At 42.6% G+C, this 24,421-nt stretch overlaps 4 protein-coding genes across 6 annotated transcripts; 1 reads left to right on the forward strand and 3 right to left on the reverse strand.

Moving 5' to 3' along the window:
- Positions 1 to 164: 164 nt before the first annotated feature.
- Positions 165 to 1,753, reverse strand: LOC137783433 (chemokine-like factor). The gene is made up of 4 exons (XM_068573361.1): positions 1,359 to 1,753; positions 722 to 877; positions 546 to 641; positions 165 to 319 (listed from the first exon to the last, which is right to left on the reverse strand). Exons 1-4 carry the CDS (start codon positions 1,446 to 1,448, stop codon positions 209 to 211), a joined length of 453 nt encoding a protein of 150 aa, XP_068429462.1. The 5' UTR covers positions 1,449 to 1,753; the 3' UTR covers positions 165 to 208.
- Positions 1,754 to 1,806: 53 nt separating this feature from the next.
- galns (galactosamine (N-acetyl)-6-sulfatase) lies at positions 1,807 to 18,192 on the reverse strand. 2 transcript variants are annotated; one of them, XM_068573337.1, is made up of 14 exons: positions 18,074 to 18,192; positions 17,685 to 17,808; positions 16,820 to 16,894; positions 16,603 to 16,705; positions 16,137 to 16,280; positions 15,249 to 15,315; positions 14,477 to 14,604; positions 14,223 to 14,362; positions 14,045 to 14,148; positions 10,791 to 10,933; positions 10,425 to 10,527; positions 6,951 to 7,072; positions 2,978 to 3,095; positions 1,807 to 2,177 (listed from the first exon to the last, which is right to left on the reverse strand). In XM_068573337.1, exons 1-14 carry the CDS (start codon positions 18,188 to 18,190, stop codon positions 2,091 to 2,093), a joined length of 1,575 nt encoding a protein of 524 aa, XP_068429438.1. In that variant the 5' UTR covers positions 18,191 to 18,192; the 3' UTR covers positions 1,807 to 2,090. The 2 variants fall into 2 exon arrangements, with proteins under 2 accessions (XP_068429438.1, XP_068429447.1); XM_068573346.1 differs by lacking the exon at positions 18,074 to 18,192 and having other exon boundaries at positions 1,808 to 2,177; positions 17,637 to 17,767.
- Positions 18,193 to 18,699: 507 nt separating this feature from the next.
- trappc2l (trafficking protein particle complex subunit 2L) lies at positions 18,700 to 20,216 on the forward strand. Its single transcript, XM_068580164.1, has 5 exons — positions 18,700 to 18,750; positions 19,035 to 19,207; positions 19,400 to 19,487; positions 19,888 to 19,967; positions 20,058 to 20,216. The coding sequence occupies exons 1-5, from the start codon at positions 18,718 to 18,720 to the stop codon at positions 20,101 to 20,103; spliced, it is 420 nt and encodes a 139-aa protein (XP_068436265.1). The 5' UTR covers positions 18,700 to 18,717; the 3' UTR covers positions 20,104 to 20,216.
- pabpn1l (PABPN1 like, cytoplasmic) lies at positions 19,834 to 23,658 on the reverse strand. Of its 2 annotated transcripts, none has more exons than XM_068580152.1 (6): positions 23,413 to 23,658; positions 22,463 to 22,586; positions 21,860 to 21,927; positions 21,662 to 21,768; positions 21,441 to 21,528; positions 19,834 to 20,942 (listed from the first exon to the last, which is right to left on the reverse strand). In XM_068580152.1, the coding sequence occupies exons 1-6, from the start codon at positions 23,482 to 23,484 to the stop codon at positions 20,613 to 20,615; spliced, it is 789 nt and encodes a 262-aa protein (XP_068436253.1). In that variant the 5' UTR covers positions 23,485 to 23,658; the 3' UTR covers positions 19,834 to 20,612. The 2 variants fall into 2 exon arrangements, with proteins under 2 accessions (XP_068436253.1, XP_068436243.1); XM_068580142.1 differs by having other exon boundaries at positions 22,451 to 22,586.
- Positions 23,659 to 24,421: the final 763 nt, after the last annotated feature.

Here is a 24,421-nt window from a genome sequence, read left to right on the forward strand (position 1 = left end):
TTTATTACATTTGTTAAATTACATTACATCTAAAAACATCTTTCTGAAACAAGTTGCATTATCAATTTTCATTGCTACAACATAATATCATAATATGCTGAAAACGGGTACAAGCTTTGAATCATGAAGTTAAAGGGAAAGTAATCAGAAGAAGTTGAGCCCGTTAGTGCTCACGTCGCACTGCATTACTTTACTGTAACTGATCAATTCATTGCTCGTCTCGACCCTGAGCTTCGCTTCTGGGCTTGTTGAATGTGATGTTCTTGAAAAGCATGAAGCAGTCCACACACAGCAGCCCAGCTAACATGAAAGCCACTATCTGCAAATAAAGAACAGATTTCAAAATACATATACAACAATATTGACATGCAGTTGTATGTGTCAACAATGGTGTGAGCGAGAGAGAGAGAAGCTGGGTCTCCAAACTACATGTAACATCAAAGCTTGGATAATCAGCTTTTAGGGGGGAAACTACAATCCACATATCAAAACTGGGCCACACGACTGAGATTGCAATTATCGATGAATAAAGAAATATGTCTCACCCCTCCAACCAGTGTGCCCGTGACAGTGTATGTAGTCATCGCCAGCAGGCTCAAGACAATAAAGTAGACTGCTGCAAACGCAGAGTTAAGAACATCCTGAAGAGAAGAACAAGAACTTTCAAAATGCAACACGTGCAATAGGCTGAAACTTGTATGTGCCGTTAAATATCACCCACAACGAGAGGCCAAAAGAAGAAGGTCAGTGTTTTGTTGAGTTTGAACACGTACAGCAACAGCAGGAGGGCAGTGATCACAAACTCCAACACTGTTGCTGTGATGTACATAGGTCGAGACGCTGCAGTGAAACACACAAATGCCACAAGCAGAGTCACCTGCAGCCAAAAAAAAAGACACAGCAGAAGGATTTTTTTTTTTTTTAAAGGCCACAATAGAAAATTAGATTCACGTTACACATTTAAATATGAACAAATTGTTGAACTGTGATACCATGAGACGAGATGTTTCATTAAACGTCAAGCAGTGAGCACATCAGTTCTTCTGCTTCACTTATTGCCTTTTTTCATACGAAACAGGAACTGAGTCTCGGCTCATGTTGCCACATCATATTTTTAATCCAGTCTCTCTTTCAGCCTCTTACAAGTCTCGGTATGTCGGTGTGGGTCGCCTCTAACAATCTAGTTCTGATGACATTCTTGACTAACAGTTGAAGCTAATTTGTGATGCTACTTTTTTTTGTGCTTCATGTATCTGTTCCCCTTTCTTACGTGCACAGGACACATCTTTTGCTGGTTCAGTTCTTCTGTTGGAAACCAAAAAATGCTCAAACTTTTAGAGATGTGCAAAATGTCTCACCATCTCTGCTACTTTCAGGATCCCCCTCTTGGATTTGATGAAAGCAGTGTCCAGCTCTATGGTTGTTATTCTATTTTGATTCTCTGCCATGATGGTACGCTTTCTTTTGCAAAAGACACCTCGCTGTTTCCTGAAACAAGCAATTTCCTTTTAGCTGTAGGAAATGACTGTACAGGAATATGCGCAATAATTTCACACCAGCTACTTGGCTCATCTACAAAAAAAGCTAAACAAGACATACAGAAGTCATTATGTGCTCTGACTTTTACAGGACCCACAGGGCCATCAAATAATCTCCATCCGGAGCAAAAGTACCCACTCAAACTGAACAGAGAATTTTGTTAACAGTCCCAAAAATAGTCATGACAGAAAAAAAATAGAGTTTTTTATTTATTTTTGCACTCTGCATGTGAGAAGAATACAAAACTAATCTTATAATTCAACATGGTATAATTCGTTACATTCGTCATGATCAAAATAAATACATGTTCTTATCTGCTCTATGTCATTTAATAAGTCCTGACTTCAACCAGTGGCTCGGGATGCAGTTTTTCCCCAGAACAGTTCAAACTTGTGTTGGCTCATTAAATTCTCAAATGTAATGTTGTTACAGCAACATTATTCCCTTAATTTGTCAAAATCCATGTCCATTTTAGCATCGCACACGACCCATCTTTTGACGGTTGTTTGTTGTTTGAAAGGCACATCTTTAGGTTTTGGTTCCCCATCGTCTCAGTGGGGCCAGTCACACTTCCAGGGCTCGGACTTGGGCACTTTGAGACACTTTCCTAACTTCTCACAGCCTGCAGGGGCCCAATTCTGTAACAGAGAGAGACCATCACATAAGAACAAGATTATGATGTTATCAAAGATATTTGTTATATGAAATAAAACTGTTCTTGGGTTATCAGGAAGCCACAGTTTACTGCTTCTTTTCTTCTGGCTTAGCAATAGCATGTACCCTGTGCCGTTAAACATTATGTTGCCCCAGCTTGTTGAAAATGTATCAACAGACAAAGTTTATTTTGTATTGGAAACATAGTTTAGAGATACATTGAGTGTTTCTAATATAATTCATTCTAACTCTACTTGTGGGAAATTGCCTTCACCACTAGGGGGCAGTGTAATGCCACAAATGAATCCACAGCAGCGAAGCCTCCAATGTGTGGTGCTTCTGGTTAACAGCAAGTATTCAATTTAGCTCCTTTCGTTAATCCCAAATTACCTAAATACACATTTTGGAGCAAGTTAGTAACAATGATAAACCAATGCTTTATAATAGCTAAATCTGTTAAAGTAGATCATTAATATTCTGCAGGCTCCAAGCAGACTGAAAACAGCAACTTAGAAAATACTTTAATTGATTCTAAGTTATCATTGTATAGTATGTATTAATGAATCTGATGCACAGCTGGGATGGAGAGAACAGAGAGTTAAGGTGGATCGCTCAAAAGAAACGCACAGTATCTTCTGTGAAAACTGAACTGGCTTTGGCCCACTGCCTCTGGATTAGTTGGGAAAATAATTCATACAACACGTGCAACAACGCCTCTTTTCACGGCATAATTATTATATTTTGCAGTTTCAAGAAGTGCATCATGATGTTTGGTAAATCTCACCATCACCGCCAGGTCACACATGTTGAGTTGGGGAACACCTGGAACCAGAGTCTTCTTATGCTGCTCCACCACTGGAGAGATCCTGCTCAGCACATCCTGGTACTCCTTAGTCAGAACACTGCAAACACACAATGCACACACTCAGTAGGGCTACAACTAACATGTAGTTTCATCATCCATTGTTCTTTGAATTAAATCAATTTCTTAAAATGTTTGGATCAATCAAATTAAAAAAAGGGGGAAAAAAACGCCTGTTACAATTTTCATTTCCAGATGTCTTGTTTAGTTTAATCAAAAGTATAAAAAAAAACAAAGATTTTCTAATTAAAATGATACATGACAACGACAGGTAGCAAATCATCACATTAAGTAATTAACCAATGGATATTTGGCATTTAAACACAAAATCTATTATTTGGCAATGAAATACATTTTCAAAACAGATCATTTTCAGTCAATCAATTGATCCTCCAATTTTCAGATCAGAATTTAAAGTTTCAATAAACAAGTAAAAAAGAATGACTTTCCCATCAACAAAGATGACGCTAAAAAACAAAATAAATTAGTTTTATGAATGTAAATAAACACACTATCTCATGCCGTTTTGCCCAACTGTTTCAGTTGTGTTGTAGTATTGTTGTTAGTATTGTAGTAAACGCCTTGCATACATGTATCCAGTCCAAGCTTCACTCATCATATTAGAGGGGGGACACGACGTAGCTTTCAACAAGAAAAACAAAAACACAACCGCTCACGCACACAGGCTGTCCACTCAGGCACCCTTTGGGAAAGTGCACTCAGCAGGCTGAACTATATAACCTCTATCCCATCCCGTCTCTCAATTACTGCGGTTGGACACCAGCGAGCCGAGCACCTCTGTGCATTATTATATTTAGTGTGTAAAACACAGGGGCCCCGAAGGCTTTCAAAGGAACGCCGCTCTCAATAGGACCTGTAGGGTTAATGGGCTACGTGTGCGTGCGTGTGTGTGTGTGTGTGCGCGCGTGTGTGTGTGTGTTGGGGGAGTGGGCGTCTGGTGGCGTGACACACAGATAGACAAATATCAGCAGTGCAATTACACCCCTGATACACTCGCCGGCAGCACCTGTGCCAGCCTTCCATCCTCCCTCCACTGCAAAGCCAGCCCTCTGATTGGCCCCTGGGGAACATGTGCATGTGTGTGAGGTGAAGTGTCAATTAGAGTAATAACCCCAGGCCCTGTCCAGCTCACACCTACCCTCCCTCTTAGATCTCCCACAGGGTAGCAAGGCTTCCTCCATCAGCCAGCACCTGCTCCTTTCCTTGATACGCTCAGTCTTTACTTTCCCCTACAATTACTCGACTGGTAGTGCACTGGCTGCAATTAGTCTCTCTCCTGGTGCGCCTTTTTCGTCATGAGCTAACCATCTACGCATTGTGACCCCTGCTGGATTACTCCCCTCGGTTACAAATCAGACATTCAGATAAAATGGCTCCAGCTATCTGAAAATCACAATACGATATTTCATTCCCCTCCTATCTGTACCCGCTACTGATTGCTGCGATTCATTTTGTGATAAGTGACGAACGACGAAACAACTTATTAGAAGTAAATGTAGGCGAGATTTATCAGACCGCTATAAGAATTCAATTCCCCACACAAGTCTGCAGGCAGAGCATGCCATGCACGGATAAACTTGCACGAGACGTTACGTTTTCTTTTGTTTTGTCTATGCACTCAAAATCTCACACTGCAGACCTCTAAATCAAAAACTAATAATATCATTTGTTTATGCCCCCGCTGCAAACAAATAACAAAAAGCCCACAGTCAGCAAGGCTCATTATCATGATTATAACCCTTAGCTTACTGGTGTGGAGACAAAAATCTGGAATAATAAGCAGGCTCTATGCAAATTAAGTCTTTTGATTTATAATGTATGGCACCCACGGGGGATGGGGGCATTGCTCAGGTGTGTCACCACTCTGATTACTGATTCATAACACTATTGCTGGAACACACACACACACACACACACACACACACAGTGGCAGAAGGTGGGGGAATTGAGGATACAATCAAATACATCTGTCCTGCCCGCCCCTCCCCTCCACCACCTTCTCCACCCCGGTGGAAATTGAGCACTTCAGTAAGGACTATTGATTGGGGACACAAGAGCTGGGTGGCAGGCCGCAGATGAGCCCATACTGTGCAGGGCTGCCTGCAGTGTTGGAGCTGGGACTACACTCTGGATGGCCACGGCTCCGGTGGACGTGAGCTGAGGTAGGTGGTGTGAAAGAAGGATGTGTTAACCTCGGGGCCTGAGGTCACAGATATGGAGGGCAAAGTGGAAGGCAGCAAAAAGGCTTTGATTGAATCCAGTGGGGGTCCAGACTCGCGGAGCTGTGTTGGAGCAGATCTGGCTGGGTTTGTGCTTTATCCCGGAATGAGGGGCGATCAACGCAGGACCTCCAACTCCAATCAAATGGTCTAGGCCTCTGTATTTTTGTTCGTACATCTTCTCCTGGATTGCATAATTATGATCTACTGATTTCACGGTTGACTGTTCTGGACTGGCGACTGTGTGCGAGTGTGCTCTTTGCTATATCACATCCTGCGACAGTAGTGAAGGTATGTGTGCAGACAGGCCCTACATCATCTTAAGTGGCTCTTTAGGTGTAGACAGAGATTAATGACGGCCAGGCAGCCAGTCCAGCTGGGGGACCGAGGAGCACACGGACAAAATGCACACATACACATGTGTACACACAAACACACACTTAACTAGGATGGAGGAGAATGGTCCCAGTGGATGCAGAGGGACAGCAGCTGACTGGTGAGAAGTGAGTTGAGGTGCACAGCAGTAGGTGGAGAGAGAGAGAGAGAAGTAACAAGGAAAAAGGCAAGACAAAAGTTTGGAGAGGAAGGGGAACGTATAGCGCTGATTCGAAAGAAGAACAGTGACAAGGTCATGCAGCTGGGTTGAGGGGTGACCTTGAAGACAAACGCGACTGCAGAAGTGAAAAATGAGTGTGCATTTTTGGGTTTGTGCGTGTGCACATCTCACAGTCAGCCCAACACATGGCTGCGTACTGATTGCTTTTTGCTTCTTTCTTTTTTCCTTTTTTTTTTTTTTTTATTCTTCCGAGTGAATAGCAAGGCTAAAAGGTGAGCAATCGAAAAACAACATTAATGTTTTATCAACCAATCTCACTACAGAGCTGAAAGAAGTTGGAGCAGGAGGCAAAGAGGAGATGAGACCAGAGCAGAATGCGAGAGGCAAAACAGAAAGGTCAATCAACGAGGTTTTGTAGCGGGAGGGAGCCAAAGCGAACCCTGAGCACAAGAGAATATTCTCTCATCAAAGCGCTTTTGAGATTATCTTAATGAATTAGTCATGATGTCGTATTTTCGAAAAGATCACATCAATATTCCGCACTGAAGGTACGCAGTAAAAAGACGACGCTCATCTATCTTTGCACCCTTATTTAGTAATGGTCTGAGTTCAGCCTCGGCTGCCTGTGTTCCTGGCGTCGCTCCCTCCTCTCGATGATTCTTAACTCTCCTTTTGAGCAAAGGCAGAGACACACAGAACTCTATTAAACAGCACTCGCTCTCAATTTAGACCTGAACAATTTATCTTACAATTCTAACCTGCAACGGTGCACCGGACTGTTGAGGGCCGGATAGCGATCTTTAAGGAGTTGTTTGCAATCACAAAGAGAGAGGGTGCAATCAGGTGTGGTCTGGCTGAGCGGATCAATTCAAACGCCTTCTTTTTCATGCCACTGAGCATTGATCTCATACACTTTCAGCTCTACCAACAGGGAAACTGCTTTCCTCTGCTCACTCCTCTCCAGTCCTTTTTTCAGCACCTCTTCATTTGCTCCTAAATAGTTGACTCCCTTCTTCCCCTCTGCTCTCTCAATTGTTTTGCCTCCCCTCTCCTGCTGGAAATCAGCTGTAAGCAGGCTTGAAGTTTTCAAGGGACCAACCTGATGGGGTACTTTTCCCCAGGATCCCGCCCCAGGTGGAATATGATTGGCTCCAGCGTGTGCTCGATCTGGTCGTGAGTAGTCACGCCCGGGACCTCTTGACCTGGACAGAAGTTGATGCCCTGTGAGACGCAAAAAGAAAGAAAAAACCTTTGCCTCGATTGCACAATACAGGTGTGTAGAATATTTGTATATGTGTTATGATGTAACTCAAGCGGAGTATGAATAAGGTCTTTGACTGATAATACAGTATACTGTAGAAAGTCAAATCTGGCATATGAGGAGGAACGAATGAACCCTTCAGATCAGAGAGAAGCTTTCTTTCTCTCAATGTTTCTATATTATCAATATGATCTTATGCTACATTATTTTTATACACCATCGAGAACCTTTCACCACTCAGCCTGAGCCCTGTGGCCCGGTCTTCTGAATGTATGCTGGAATGAGGCTGCAACCCATTAGATAGGAAAGAGCAGTGCAGCCCTGTTAGGCTCAAAAGCTCAGGCTTTCTCTTCACAGCAACCTCACATCATATTTAAGGCCAGTCCTAAAGGTATGTTTTGCTCTTCATTCAAAACAAGTAAAACCTAAGAAATAAGAATAAAACATCCTTTAAATCCCATTTTCTAATTAATTCTGGATACTATTGCCCTGCGATGAATTACTTATCTTTAACATCCTTCCTTGTTTTTGTGCCATGGTGTGTGTATCGAAAAAATGGTTACTTATAGTGGTCTGTATTTGATTCTTTAAATGTTTTATCTTGTGAAGCAAAAGAGATGAATATCTAGATTTAGGCTCAATGCTTAATCTCATTGTCGTATGTCCCATATGCATGTCTTCCATTCTGTTGTGTTTATGCCAATAATATTGATAAATGGTAAATAGACTGTGTATTGACTGTATAGACTACATTTATATTGTATAGTTCCCTCCCCTTCATCTCTCCAAGCCTTCGCTCCGATTCCATTCTTGTGAGTCTGGCAGATGATTGCAGCCGAATTGAGTCACACTCACTCCTCCAGAACCCCCTGGAGATCTGGCCCCATCTTCAACACACGCGCACACACGCACACTTTTTGATGCGCACAACTAATATTGAGAAAGCATTCATCTGTAAGGCACTGTTGCTGCCCCCCTCTGAGATCGCTCAACAGAGCATCTCAAAAATACATAAAGAAGAGAGAGACAGAGAGAAAGTGAAAAGGATAGATGCCCCCCGCCCTGCACAGCCTCCTCTGATCCAAACTTGTCCTGTCTTTTGAAGCCAGAAGCTTAGAAATGCAGAAAAGAATGAAATATATCCCAGAGGAGCAGCCAGAAAGGCCTGCTGTGTTGGTTCTCTGTCTGTTATACATAAGACATAACGGCGAGGACTCCATATCTCCTCTATGCTATGGATACAGCTCGGCTGCTTTCAAACCAGAGCCGAGCTGTCGCTATTACAAGATAAGGTGCTGGAGCATCCAGCAATGGCAGGATGGGGCTTGGAAAAGAAAGTATTTTTGATATTTTTTTTTTTTTTTTTTAAACAGAAAAAGTATGATTTTTAAAGAATATTTACCTTACGTAGCTTGTAGCTGATTATTCAAAACTATAGGCTGTAAATAGATCTACTTTCTACTTCATAGTAGATAAAAAAATGCAGTTTATTTTTGGATGCTCTGCAAACTTCAGTAATGTCCGTCAGCCTTTTTTTTTTTACCATTAAGTCAGTGAATCTGTGTTCCTTAGCAAAGGTATGACGATGTCATAAGTTATCTATAGTCAAGAACAGGAGCTACTGCACAGTCTATCTTGTGCCAATTCCTGCAACACAAACCATGAATAACGTGATGACACAACAAGTGTTGGACTAACAGGAGTCTGGGAAAAAAAAAGTCACTTTTCATTTATCCAACAAGGTTAAAAAAGCTACCCGTGATGCCATAAAGCTCCTATTGTATTGGAGGTTACTCTGCAATCCAGATACAAAGGACCCACAGTCACGAGAAACAACAGTTTGCAATATTAACATCACAACACCGCCTCAAGAGAGTTTGATGAGGGCAATTTAAGCCTGTGAAATTTCTCATTTTCCTCATGGCTGAGCTGAACACAGCCAGGACGGAGCGATACGTCTCTCGACTATTAACCTGTAATTTTGTTCTTCTTCAGAGGCAGACATTTTCCCTTGTTTATTTTCTAACCATGGTGGAAAAATCTGATTTTTAAAGTATGACCAAAGGTAGAGAATAAGCAGGAAAACATTACTTTTATTTCAGTAAAAAAAGGATTGATTGTGTATTTATACTGCAAGACTTTGAGCCTATATTGGAGTTTTAAGGGTCCAGATCATTTCAAAATGATCAATAATCCATCATTACTGCAAGTGAAGGCCTAAATAGGGACCTTGAACCTTCTGAAGCTAATTTTCCAAACATGTCATGCATAGTCTGACCGTGTGAAACAGCTCAATAAGTCAGTTTGTTTACATTTCCCATGTTTAGAAAATGTACTGTGGGTTACATGAGATGGACAGTTTAAGGATTCAACCATAATGACACCAAGCATATTGACAATTTAACTTTTCCTCGAAGAAGCTCAACAGTCACTCCATAAAACACACACAGACATCTATGGACAACCAAACATTCATGTACTCTCTCTCTCTCTCTCTCTCTCTCTCTCTCTCTCTCTCTCTCTCTCTCTCTCTCTCTCTCTCTCTCTCTCTCTCTCTCTCTCTCTCTCTCTCTCTCTTTTTCTCTCTAAAATATACAAGCGCGCGCACACACACACACACGTACGCACGCACACAAATCGATAGGCAACTCACAGGCAATCAGACGCCATTATTTGTGAAGTTCCACTTCAGTTCACATGAGTTGATAAAGGAGGCTGCTATTGATTCAGCGGCCCTGAAGGAGAGAGCAATTTAAGCGACCGATGGGGCATAAAACAAACTGGAAAACAGGAAAAGCAGAGCCATGATGGGAGGACAGGAGGACATGGTTTTCTGGACAGACGACAGTAAGAAGGACCACACAATCCTGCTTCTCAATTGTCAGATTTCCCATCTTTCCTGATGCATTTAATCAGCATTGAGTTGATGTAATTACGGCCGAGACATACTGCTGACATCTGCCTTTCTTTCTTCCTTTTGAGCTCCGTGGTGCCAAGAGAACAAGTCTACAGCAGGGAATGTCACTATGTAAATGGAGAGGAAGAAACTCTCCATGGAGTCAGAACAAACAAGTCAACTGGTTGATGAATGATGTAAGTTCGCTGATGTGGGGGTTCTTCATTAATATTCATTACGCTCTGATGTACACAGCAGTCAACTGATGAGCCATTTTCGAGATAACACCAACAGTGAAAGTGTTTGTGTGTTTGAGTAAGATTAGGAGAGACAAAGAGGGAGGATGTAGCAGTGCAAATCAAGAACTGAGGAAACAGAGACGGGGACAGAGTTCCTGTGATGCAGGGGAGTCTTACGTGGTGAAACTCTTCCCAGGAGTTGCTCCAGGTCCAGTAGTGTGCCTTGTATTGTCCGAGCCTCACAGCCATCAACTCATTCCCACGATAATAGAAGATCGGCCTGTTGAGGGTGAGACGAGGGAGTTTATCTTGGCATGCTTACACTTGAATCCACTCTCACTGTTTTATAGATAGGTACTTTATTTAGGAAAACATTCGTTCGTCACAGTAGCAGCAACTTACATTGAAGACACAAAAAACTACCAGGGATGCAAAATACTCAATATATACAACAGACGTAGAGCATATTCATTGAGGAAATTAAACAATAAAAGTGAAAAATGCAAAGTATGTGCAATGTATATGAAGTGGGCAAGTATTTACCTGCTTTGGAGTCCGTGTGAGTGGTTTAGCAAGACTGGTGTCAAGTCCAGTCCATCCAGGTCTCGGTCATCAGGAGGGCGGATGCCGGCCAGAGCCAGACTGGTGGCGAACAGGTCCATCACATTGGCCAACTGGTAATTCACCTGGAAAAGGAATTGAATTCCACAATCACTATCTGGACTATGACAATTTCACACAAGCATTAGGATTGAGGAGGAAAACTGAAGAACTTTGAAGATATGAGGACCTCTCAAGGACTAAAACATCAATTGTTCTTGGTAGTTTGCCCTTGGTCGCAAATAATTACATACTCACAACAAATCAAGACATAACAGTTTTATGATGCAGGAATACCAAAAGCATGATCTTTTATGCTGCATTTGCTACAAGGCAACAATGCATAGTCATGACAGGATGTTTGTACGTGTGATTTTGTGTACACATGTAGGAAAGAGGTGCATGTCTTCAGTCTCCTCTCTAATCTCTGCTTGCAGGTTTATTATAGAAGAGCCTCCGAAATGCCTCTCATTCTAAATTAGTTTTTTTTTGGGGTGGAAAGGGAGAAAGGAGGCGCGAAGAAAAAGAGGAGAGAAAGTAAGGAGAGGACGAGGCCCAGGCGAGCAGACGGCTGGAGTGAGCTGCTGTTTTATCTCCTTCTCCCAGTCCCAGTGAAAAGCTTTATTTTATTTATAAACTTTGAACTATTTTCAGATAAAATGACATTTTTTCGTTGTCATCCTTGATCTTCCCTTCCATTCTCTCCTGAGCGAGCCTTAGAGGGAGACGGCACGCTCACAATCAGATAGCGCTATCAGGCCTCTGCAGCTGCACCGCCATGTGCCGCTGTGCTCCTATCGGCAGCCAGCACACATATAGACACAGACACACACTCACACAAGCTCCTTAGCACTGAAATGAATTCCCCTTTCTTCTGTATCCACAGAACCAGCCACAGAAAAGGCTTTGCAATGCATTCCATGATCTATCTGCACATCCAGACACTCACCCTCTCTCTCTCTCACACACACACACAACAGATTTAGTCCTTCACTTCATTTTTTTTTTTTTTAAAGTCCCCCTCACACAGACACACACAAACCATTAAAAGAAGACAGGACAAAAGGACACAAGAAGCGGCAAAGCTGACATTTACTTAGTAATAACTTGCACGACCAAAAAAGCAAAACTTTCAGAATCAGACTGTAGGAATTTATCTAGGGGTTGGCATCTTTTATTTCTGTCCTTCATTGGCTCTGCCCCCTTTTGCAGTCCATGCTGAACTTCACTCTTTCTTCACCCTTTGTTATTTTCTTTTTCATTTTGACTGACTCATCCCTCTCTATTAATGTCACATTCTTTGCATTGCATTCCTCTGTGTTGTGAGTGGAGATGTTGGTTATCTGAGGAGGCAGTTCTTCTATGCCTCTCCCTGCCATTCTGCCTGTGTGTCAGCGGCCTGATAAAACACAACAAAGGGGATTGTGACCCTCGACAACATTGTAAAGCCCACACCCCACCTGCCTGCCAATCTTTATTCCTCCATCGTCCTGGCCCCTCGCCCCCCCACCGGCACCGGGAGAATGCTGAATCTGCACCTGCTTCAGACCGGCCACGCTCCTTCATTCCAGTACACCTCCAGCTACCCTCCTCAACATCAGAGATTGAAAACGCTTTCCTGCACATTCACACAATCAGTTCAATTAAGATGAATTAAGACAAAGTCTTGTCTTTCACACACTCCACCAAAAACGTGTCAATACTGTTCTCAGTCGTTCCAATAAACCGCCCAGAAATCGCCCAGAACAAAGGTGGCGTGACCGTTTGTTGTCTGTAGCATTTTGCTCAAGGAGCTTATGGACCTTTCAATGCACAGATCAACAGAGATTTTCCAAGACTACAAAACAAGAGGAGGCAACCCTGTGCCCGGTCTGCCCTCCTTTCCAGAGCTGTAGAGTACAGTAGCTCCAACAAACAGTGTTGTCGTCACAACCCCAGAGAGTTTCAGGGACGATCTATTGACCCTCGTCCTCACAACCAAGCCACATCTTGAGAAAGAAAGACATACAACTAATCCAACATACACACATATGCACACACACACACACACATATATATATATATAAAATGTGGCATGGAGAATGAAACAAATGACAGACTTGATCAGCACACACAGACACACTGGTCAATTATATAGTGGCACAGGTGCAGCAAAGCCCTGCGAACACAGCAACATTCCTGGCAGTGTGGCAGTGCCAGCGTCTTTAGCACTCTTCTTTTTCTCTTTTCTACACCAGCCACCTCTTTTACTTCTTCCTTGCTTCCTTCCCTGAACCCCCCCCCAACCTCCCGTTCCTTTATCCTGAGCGCCTGGCATATTCAGATACTGAAGTCCTCATTACGGCTCAATCCAACCTCAGCAAACACACAAACAGATTAGCCGCTTAAGACGCTCCCAATCCCCCTCTCCCTCGCTACTCTGCTGCGCTATCAGGCCCCAGCACACCCCTGTGAGATGAGCCAGGGGCAAGGCTTACTGCAGACTGCAGCCTCCGCTCGCTCCTCCACCAAATCCCTCTGCGTCACAGCCCCGTGTCACAGCTGCCCCTAATACAATTAAAAGTCATTTGCAGAACGCACAGGCTTAGAGGATCACGGTGTGGGTGGGGGGGTTAAATTGGGGAGGAGGGTGGAAAGAGACAGTTTGGAGCATTAATTCAAGCCAGAAAATATTTGAGGAAACAGTGGAAAAGGCACCCACACACTTTGTGGCCGCAATCACACAGTTCATCTTTACAGTTCCTGCAGTTCAATCACTCGATAGAAGTTAAGCATATTCCAACTGGTTACAGCGCCACTAGGTTTGTGTGTGTGTGTGTGTGTGTGTGCGTGTGAGTGTGCTTGAGTGTGTGTGTGTGTGTGTGTGTGTGTGCGTGCATGTTAAAGTGGTAAACGATACACAAATTAAACAAAAAGCAACAATCATTCAAAAGAGAGGATTAGTGAAATTATTATTCCTTTACTCTCAACCCTGTTTTGCAGCACTGTACATCCCTGCAGCTTCACAGAGAACATATCAGCTCCTGGTACCTGTTGATAGGCAGAACATTAAGGAGCTTGGGGGAAAAACTCGGCTCGGGATTCTGGGTCGAGTCTAGTCTCTAGAGAAGATGGTAGGGATTAAGCGAATGATCGTCTTGGATTTTCTTGTGGCGGCTTTATTTGGTAAAAGCTTTAAATCACAGGGGTATTCTCACCGTGCCTCCTTTGATGTGTCCTGGCCACCAGGCAATGGCTGGCTCCCTCATGCCCCCTTCGAAGGTGGTCTCCTTCCCGCAGAGGAATGGCCCATTGCTCCCGCCTGAGGAGTCGGATGCACAAAACTCAAATTACACAAATACAGTCCAGAATCGTGCGCGTGTGTGTGTCACCCACCTTCATTTGGACTAGATATCAGGGCAGCTCCATTGTCCGACGTGAAGAAGACCAAGGTATTATTTGTGATGCCCTGACTCTGCAGCAAGGACAGGATCTGACCAACGCTATAGTCTAGCTCCATCACTGCATCACCATATCTACACAACACAGACAACCACAGATTGCATCATTCCCCACATCGAATAATTTAAGTTACAACCCTATGTAGCTGCTGGACAACATTAAAGTCAGTAAGGTAGGCTATAGTGTACCGGCCTCGCTGGCTCCTCCCTAGGAAGTGTTTGGAGGCATAAACGGGGGCGTGAGTGGCGTCCGCGGCCCAGTAGAGGAAAAAGGGACGCTGGGCCTCAGTCTGACGGACTATGAAGTCAAGACCTTCCTGTAGAGAAGGAAGGTGTGAGAGAATGTTACAACACTGGCAGATGTCAAATGACTTACTGGAGCTTGATTGACAGTATTGTTCAGCGCTCCAAAGCAATTTACCGCTTTCTCATTTTCCTACACAACACACAAATTCTACATTTTGCCTTTTATTTAATTTTCCAAACAATCAGCCACATTAATGACAACGCCACTGAAACCAGTCTAGTTCTATAACACATGCCAATATGAGCTCGACTTGATAGATCTTGCTCCTGTGATGACAGAGTACACCTTTAAGCATGCAGTGCGCCGCTGCACACTGCTTTTCATCGATTTCAGGATCTAAACGTGAGGGACTGACGTAGACAAAGACAATCAAGACGAGCAAACGTCAACAATATACTTCTGCTTGATCAAAGGCCAAAGTCAGGCTTCAATTGAGCTTTTGATTTGTTAAATAGATGATTTGTGTTTTTGTGCTCTTATGTTTTGTTGAGCCAAAGACGATTTTCTTCTCTGGTAAACAATACAATTGTATTCCATTTCCTTCGATTCTATTAATTGCTTTGCAATGTAAACTGTGAAACACAATCAGGTGTAACTGGTATACTCTGCTCCACTGAAAGGGTTGTCATCTGAGATCAGTGTGCCTTCACTTACCAGTAAGTACATCTGTGTGAGGTTGGACTCCCCAGTCTTCTTGTCAATCTTAAACTCCTCATAGTATCTGGAAAACAAGTGGGTGGACATGAATGATTAAATAAGATTTCATTATTAGTTGTCTATCATCCCATCTGACTACCTGCTGACCTCACACCATTCAATTTCTCCTCTGCGGATTCAACCGCATGAAATGATTTTTTCACAACGACCTGATTGTATTGTCAGGGCTTTCAATCTCCCTTTCAATTGACCGGAACTACTGCGAACTGAATCATTAAGACAATGGAGGAAAATGGCCCTCTTGCTGGCTGTGTTTGCAGCAGATTTGGTAAAAGATATATTCGGAAAGTCTCAGCAGAGCTGAGCAGAGGGAACTGTTATGAGGTATTGCTGAAGCGTGGCGCGGCGAGCAGAGAAGCAGTGACAGGCATCTCCCTTTCTGACGCTTCACTACCTCCAGGTGTCCTCGCACACAGACAACGCAACCTGCCGTCTCTTGAGGGCGAAGTGTGTCTGTGTGTGTGTGTGTGTGTGTGTGTGTGTGTGTGTGTGTGTGTGTGTGTGTGTGTGTGTGTGTGTCTGCCCAGGGCCCAGGTATGCAGCGCTGATTAAACCCACGGCTAAGCGAAAAACACGCCCGGCTGCCAGTTCCAATGACCCTGAATACACATATGGCTGTTTTGGGGAAAACAAATGGGCGGAAAATGGAATACACAAGCACAGCTGGTACAGAGAAGGAAGAGGAGGGGAGACACTCAACTCATCCAGAGGAGCAGCCAGCCAAACTATTCCACTGAGTCACCAGGGAACAAAGATTTTTATAGATTTTCAGGCTCTGTTTCTGTCTGCTGTTATGTATATCTAAGTGTTTGTGTGTGATACGACCTGCCAAGCATCTCTGAGTTGTTGTAGACAGGGATGTTGGGTCTGGTGCTGCTGTTGTAAGGGCCAAAGTGGCAGTCCGGTGCACCAAACCATTCATCAAAACCCTTCTCCAGAGGCAAGTACTGAGGCCTGTGGCCCAGATGCCTGTAGTAACAAAGTGCACGCATACATTGTAAGATCAATGTGACTGAAGAATCATTCTGCAGGTTTAACTTCAGACCATTAATACAAATCAAATGTATTTGTGCTAAAAATACATAAAACATCTGGTATAAAATCAGTGTATTTTGTGAGAAAATTATCAGCAATGTTATGAATGATTTATAATGAATCGACTATAGTATGCAAACATGATTTTCTATTTGTAGAATTTATTCAACAAATTTATTTCACAGGCACCATCACCTGTCGTCCTCAATATACAGTAACCTCTGAAACAAAGATGGCAGAAAGATATAGAGCTCACCATTTTCCAACTATCTTGCTGACATAGCCCTTTTTCTTCAGCATCTGGGGTATCAAAATCTCATCCTTAGAGATTCCTCCCACTATCTCTTGTGGTGTGTATGCTACAGGAAATATCAAAAAATATTTAGTACAAGACTTTCCATGACTTTACTGCACATTGTACAAGCTTGCAAGAAATAATTTGCAGCTGGTTAATTACGGATGTATTAGTGTACCGTTTCTGGCGTGGGCATTCGTGGTGTAGAAACCGTTTCTGACAGGCAGCCTCCCGGTGAGAAGTGCAGCTCTGGCTGTCGTTCAAATGATCAAAATTAATATATTATTATTATATATTAGTATTATATTATAACTGTCTTCCACATGCTTTTTTTTTTGCTGGCAATCAAATCGTCACATGTGCTCTATTCTTTGCACCAATGTCTCACAAATAAATGTGTCCAATTAGTGGAGAACTTTGGCTGAATACTTAAATCAAATATAACATGGGTGCTTCAGTGTCATAGTAATACATATATGGATTTTACTGACATGCATCACAGTTTTGACGAACAGAATAGAAGTGTGAAAATTAGTTTTCTGTAACTACCAAGACCAATAGCTTCAATGTATCAACTGCTATGAATGGCTGTGATTAATGTACACTGATCACTGCTGTACCTCCACATTTCATCTCAAAGAGATAGGAATCAGCTTTTCAGCTTGATTACCAGCAATTCTAAGGTTTATCCACAAGGTTTTTATAACTTCTGAATCCATAATATTTTACATTGAGACCTTCAGTGAAGCACAGAAATAATCAAGCTTGAAGGCTTGTTTGTAGTCTTTCTACAACCATAATGTGACAATAAATATCTCACTTGCTGTGCTCTGTATTACATATTGTATTTAAATGAGGCAATGTGCAAGCTTTCTTTTAGCAAATGACCCAATTAAGTTTGGTCAATTGTTAAGTTTATACATTCATCAATGAGGGGTTATCGATGTAACAATAAAGCAACACCTAGAGATAAAAGGCTGTGATCAGAGACTAACATTAGAATCTTGCGAAATGTGAACTGCCGGTTGTAGTTCTGTACTAACATGGGGAACAGAGTGGGTTTGCAGTGTAGAAATTTGGGAACAGCATGCCCTGAGCAGCCATGGCATCCAGGTTGGGGGTCTCTTTAGAAGGCTGGCCAAACACCCCTAAATCTCCCCAACCCATCTGATGAGCAGAGGGAAAGAATTGAGTTTATACATATGCATTCACACCAAAAAAGGCAAAACACAAAAACATTGTAAAAGCTGCAATGTTCAATTACATGTAAAGTGACAGAGGGTGCCCCTCATAACCAACAGACAAAGAAAAACAAGACTGGGAGAAGGAACGAGAGAGAGAGAGACATGTTTTGAACTGCTCAAACTAAATTGTGCTGCTGATTTGATGAACTAAAGTCACAAGGACACACACTAAACAGGAACTAACTTACGTCATCCATGAGCATGATGATAATGTTTGGCGATGAAACATTTGATGTGTTTTCTGTCACGGTGCAACATATTAATGCAAAAAAGAGAGTCAGAGTTACAGTAGACATCAGTCGCATCGCTGTGCTGGAGTTTGCTGAAGTCACATGAGCACCGAACACGGGAAGTGATTTGTTTGCCTTCACGCGAGTCATCAGCGCAAGGCATACGCATACACAACAGAACAATTGGTTTGACGTATTTCTGCTTGGAAGTTAGGTAGTACATTATTTTAGGGTAATGTTTTTTTATTTTATTAAAATAGAAATGTGTGTGCAAGTGTAATGAATATTGTGTTCAACTGCGAGTAACTGCAAAATTGTTCCTTGATAGCTGGTGGATTCAGGGACTTCTTATAAATGTTGGACGTACAAATAAATATTCTAAATCGGTCGGAAATAATAGAAAAATGCACCATATATGTGAAAAACATAGTTTAGGTCAATAAAATTATAACCCATTCACTAATACTTTTCATGAATAACGCATGGCTGAAAAAACGTGCTTAGTGAAAGCGTGAATTGTCTCTGTTTCCACTTTTTCCAACGGCGTATGAATGCCGCGTGTCACGTGACAGCGTCTGACAGCTCAGAGGAGGAACACCAACATGGCGGTGTGCATAGCAGTGGTCGCAAAAGAGGTAATGATTACTGCCGTTAAATGTCCCTAGTTTATCGTGGCTTGATTTTAATGGTTAACATTGTTTTTCTTTTTCTTATAATCACCTCTCAGCAAAGGTCAGCGTTCTCTGTTTTCTCGGAGGTCCATGAGGTTTAAACACTTCAACAGCTAGCGTTAGAAAGCTAACAACATTAGCATACTTAGCTAAATAGTTGCTGTTACAATGTGCTGCAACTATGTTGAGATGTCAAGTGGTGAAAATGTGATGCTTAAAGGGATCATCCATTGTGTGTCCTGTCCCAGAACTACCCGCTGTACATCCGCAGTGTGCCCACTCAAAATGAGCTGAAGTTTCACTACACCGTGCACACCTCTCTGGATGTGGTGGAGGAGAAGATCTCAGCAGTGGGCAAATCTCTGGGAGACCAGAGAGAGCTGTACCTGGGTCTGCTCTACCCCACTGAAGACTACAAAGTGTATCCTTGTTTGTTTTAAGGGTCAGGACAATCCCACAAGAGAAGTATTCTAAGCGCCTGACTTATCTTATTTTTTCCTTGGAGATATTACACAAATATCCTAATGTTGTAGAATTGTTTGTTACAGTGTATAATTAATCCGTACTATAAAAAGTAAAGTGGGAAAGTGATTATCCTTGACTGGTGAACTAGATATGGGTATGTAACCAACTCCAAGGTGAAGTTTGTCATCGTTGTGGACTCGTCAAACACATCATTGCGGGACAATGAAATTAGAAGTGTAAGTTAAGTCTACCATTGATCCTGTTGCATGTGCAATCATCAAACACAGCCCTGCAGGTATAATTCTCTCAAAGCCAAACACAAATGTTCTGTCGGGATGTTGATCTAGTTAAATCCGAATTAAACCTTGTCGCCCCTTGCCTCAGCATCATTTTATGAACCGGTTAAAGTTATTTCTCCCATAATGCATTTCACTGTAATGATCCAATTGCTAAATGTAAGCTTTCCAGAAAAACACAACTACAGTATTGTCCATGATGCTTGCATAAACAAAAGAACTTTAGTCATGACACATAAGTACAGAATCTTAACATTTTGTACATTCACTCATACATGACCTCAAACAACAGTGCGCTTGTTTATTTTAAATAACATTTGCTTTTTTTCCCCCCCTCCAGATGTTTAGAAAATTACACAACTCTTTTACTGATGTAATGTGCAACCCATTCCACAATCCCGGGGACACCATTCAGTCCAAGTAAGTTCTTTACTTGGTATTCAAAAGATATTTCATCCATGAAATGTTCCTAATCTAGCAGTGTTTAAATTGACAAATCATATCCTCCAGGGCCTTCAATGGCATCGTATCTGGAATGATGGTGCAAACTGGCTGACTTCTTCCACGCCGTCTTCTGAGCCTTCACTGTACAGAACCCCACCTTAATCCTATTGTTTGATGCCTTGATTAAATGCATAAGAAATAAAACTTAATTGTTAGTGCACAATGGATCAGCAGATCATCGTTTTTTATTTATTCACTTACATAGCAAAGAACTTAAGTTATACATAGGGAGGCTTTATACAAGACATTGCAGGCAGCAACACAATACATTCGCATCAGTTTGTAAAAACAGTAAGAGATGCAACTGCATAACAATTTGAGGATTGTCCCATGCATACACAGCAACATAAGCTTATAATGCAACACCTCAGGCCTTAGTCTTTATCCTCTTGAAGCACTGATGCAACACCTCTGGCCTTAGTCTTTATCCTTTTGAAGCGCTGATGCAACTTAGAAAGTCATCTCTTCTGTTCATTCAGCTGAACTCAGTATAATGCCTGGAAACTTCTTTAAAATGATCAGTTCCATTTGCCCACTTTAGTATGTATGCTTTGGGGAGTGCTAGCGCTGATGAGGGTAGTGCTGTCCACTCTCCCCTGCCCCTAATTCATCCGACGGTGGGGTGATGAGAAGAAGACACGGGTAACGTTTAGGCATCTGTTCCTGGTAGTCCATGTGTCCCCATTGTCTCTTCCCCACTGAGGGGCCTCCGTAGTAAGGGTGAGGCGTTTGGTGTTGTGGCCTGATCGACTGGTACCGGAACCTACCTCGAGAGCTGTTCTGGTATCGAGGTGGACGATAACCACGGCCTCTGCCTCTCGTGTGGCCGCCTCTGTGTCCTCCCCTGTCTGTGGTGCTGATACCTGGCATGTTGGTTCTTTTGGGCATTACCTGCAAGCCAAATAACAGTTTTTGGAGTGTACAGTTTAGGAGAAATGCTTAATGTTTGTTCAATAGCAAACGTGGTATTTCTTTAACAATAATATGAATGCAGAGAAAGACAAGTTACCAGCTCAAAACGAACAACATTTTAACTTTACTGGTCCTGTGACTGGTTCACTTTAAAAAAAGAAGAACATATGAAAATTAAGTAGGGCCCAAACATAGGGACCTTTTCAGTGAGGTTACAGGACAGGACTAAGTGGTATCATGGTGCATATGTTAGATTGCAGTTTATAAACAGTATAGGTATAAACTGCTCTACCAATCAAAGTATACTAGAAAAAAATTACTTCGATCTATATCAAATCCAACGCATGTCCATACCTCCCATCCATGGTAAACTCCAGTGTCAGTAGTGCTTTAGGCTGTGTTGAACCTCTAATATTTGACTGATAGTTGTGAGCAGTCAACTATTTTGATAGTTTCCAGTAGAGCAACACTCCTCACCTTAAGGACTCTTCCTCTGAACAAGGTCTCATGCAGATCAATAGCACTCTGCACAGAGTCTCGATCGGAGAACTCAATGTAAGCAAAGCTGTAAAAAGGGAAAGAATTTCTATTTCAAATACTTTAATGCCGACATGCAAAAGAGTCATATTTTATGGTCAAACGGTGTCAAGTAGAGAAACACTTTGTTTTTATAAACTGTATGCACGAGCTGCACTCACCCCTTAGGATGGCCGGAGAACCGGTCACACAGTATGGTAACTCTGTTGACAGGACCACAGCCGTTGAAATGAAGCTCCAGCTCATCTGCAGTAGCTCCATAGTCTACCTGGGATTTGTTCAGTGTGTCAGAACAGGAATGTGGAAAAACCAACAAAAGAAAACATGCTCAGTATAAGGAAAAGACAAACAAGTCTTACATTTCCCACATAGACGGATCTGTTGTCTGCATCTATCCTCTCTTCAGGAGTCATATTGTAGAAAGGGCCTGTGGAGGAAACAAAACAAACTGTATACACGGCTGTTGTGGATGCAATATGAAGTAAATACTGCCTACACAGGGGGTCACTCCAGGTGAAATGAACACTGATTATTTCACCAACATGTCTTTGTTAACACTTCTCTCAGACTATAGTCTCTCCTCTTATTACATTTCTGTTCTGAGAAGAAACCAAAGGGAGGGGGGGGGAAAGTGAAAGGGACGAGGAGACGTACACAGGCAGAAAATAGCCACAGGCAGCAAGGAGGACCCTTCTGGTTCTCTGGAGCTCACTGCTTCGTCTCATTGGGCAGTGATGAGGCACATGTGAACACTGTTGTGACCACAGTGAAGCGTCGCAGGTGTTAGCCAGATGGTGAAGGATGCAGCTACCTCACTTGCCTGGAGGCTATGATGCTACAAACGCACACCTGGCTAAAAATACACTGTTGAGGCTTCCCAAATGCATCATCAGTCTTTAGCAGTACACCAATGTGACACTGTAACAAACCATGAGGCGGATAAAACGCACGTGCAGTCTCACCAAGCCGAGGCCCGCTTGTCAGTAGCTGCATGTCTACTGCATCAAACCTCTCCTCTTCCCTCATTCTCTCAGTCTCTTCTTCCATCTCCAGCTCCTGAACTCTGGCCTTGATGGCCGCCAGCTCCTGAGACAAACGCACACGCAAGGAAATCAGAACATTGAAGCCACTGCGGCTTATACCAAGAACTGACACTGAAAACAAGTTAAAAAGGGAATAAATAAGTGACGAAACAGAATAGATAAAGATGGAGATGAATGCAACAATTAAGAGATTGTTTTGCATCATCAAAACAAAAAAAAAGGAAGCATGTTTTAGATAAGCAGATGTGGAGTCTGACAAGGAGCACTGAAGTTGTTCTGGTGGCCCAACATCTTATGTATTATAGACTTTATCCCCTTTTTATTTGTCACCCATTTGGGTATAGATTGTGATATGATACAGACTGATATTGTATTATCTATTGGTTGGTTTACAAAAAAACAAAGAGTGAGTTGGATATGAAAAAAAATGAACCCACTAGAAGGTATGGACAGCATTTGCATAGCCAAATCAACATTAACAATGGAAATATCAAATGAAAGCACCAACTGGACTTATTCTGGGTTGAGCTTTCAGGACAGCATCTACAAGTAACGAGGGTTTCACTAGCAGTCATTTCAGCGTCCAATACTTCAACCAGGTCAGGCGGCTTGTCTCCGGAGACGAAGGAGTCACCGGGCATGTGGTACCCTCACGGGCTGTGGCTGACTGAGGTCGTTCTTTGTGCATACCACGTTCATCAGGGAAATAACGACCACAACATAGCATAGCTTTGCACCTGCTTGTCCAACGTCACGGTCTTCGGTTTTTTTTTTTTTTTCCCTTCTCCTCCCTACGGTAACGTTACGCGCGCGCAGACAAACAAAACGTGACGGCACCCTTTTCATTCACGTTAAACGATCATACCCACCGGGTCCTCGGCGTAGTGCTGCCCGATGGACTCGCCCTCCAGGTAGCGGTACTCCAGATGATTTTCCGCCATGCTCACTGCTCAAACATGGCATCTGCAAGGCGGACTGTAGCTTGTCAAAAAAACACCACAAAAAAAACAGATCTCCCACAGGAAGGAAACGGTTTGATGGTCGACGCGCTACCTGACAGCATATGAGGTAAGCTAATAGATATCACCTGTGAATGAGACCCATGACGCGCTGGAGTGATTGACAGCGGCGTGCACGTGAGAAAGACGCTGGACAACGTCTTCCTCCCATTGGCGCATCGGCGCGGGGCCATCCCTCCCTCTGCCCCCTCGAGCCCATCCCTCCTCACCCCCACGATTTACAGCTGGTGAAATGTCAACTCATAAAATCCTCAGATCTACATTCGTTTACAGTAAATGGTGTCATTCTTTAAAAATAAAACGGAATGTCTTGGATTGATTGGGTGGTGTTTGACTAAAATTACAGGACATTTCTAAGATACAGTATGGGTGTTGCAGCCAGTGATTCTAGAGTGTCGTTTAAACAAGTGTAACGTGTAAAATGTTAGGCCAGAAGAATTAGGAAATGAGTAGAGGCTACTTTTATCACACGCTGAGCAAGGTTTATTCGCCGATTCATTTCCCCCAGTTTTAGGGCTGGAATAATTCCTTTCTGTCTGACAATATCTCATATATTCAGTTGTTCATTGCGGCTGTATGATAATTATCGCTTACAACACAACAGTTTTATGGCTGCACTAATCCATTAAGTGGAAACATTCTAGACATTTTCTACAAATTCAGTCTGACTAGAATTGTAACAATTCAAAACCAATCCCCTCCAAGGGGGGTACTGAGCGCTTGTTGTATGAAACTGTAAATCATGGCTTGTTTTATGGAGAGAAAATAACTGCTGTATTTGGATGTATTGAGCACCATAAGTAATAACAAGTGAAATATATGGTTTGGTACATGAGAAAATTCAAATGTCAAAGTTTTT

This window comes from Clinocottus analis, unplaced genomic scaffold, assembly GCF_023055335.1.
Source record: "Clinocottus analis isolate CAN_PGR_092001 unplaced genomic scaffold, fCliAna1.0.p SCAF_1, whole genome shotgun sequence".
Taxonomy (NCBI): Eukaryota; Metazoa; Chordata; class Actinopteri; order Perciformes; family Cottidae; genus Clinocottus; species Clinocottus analis.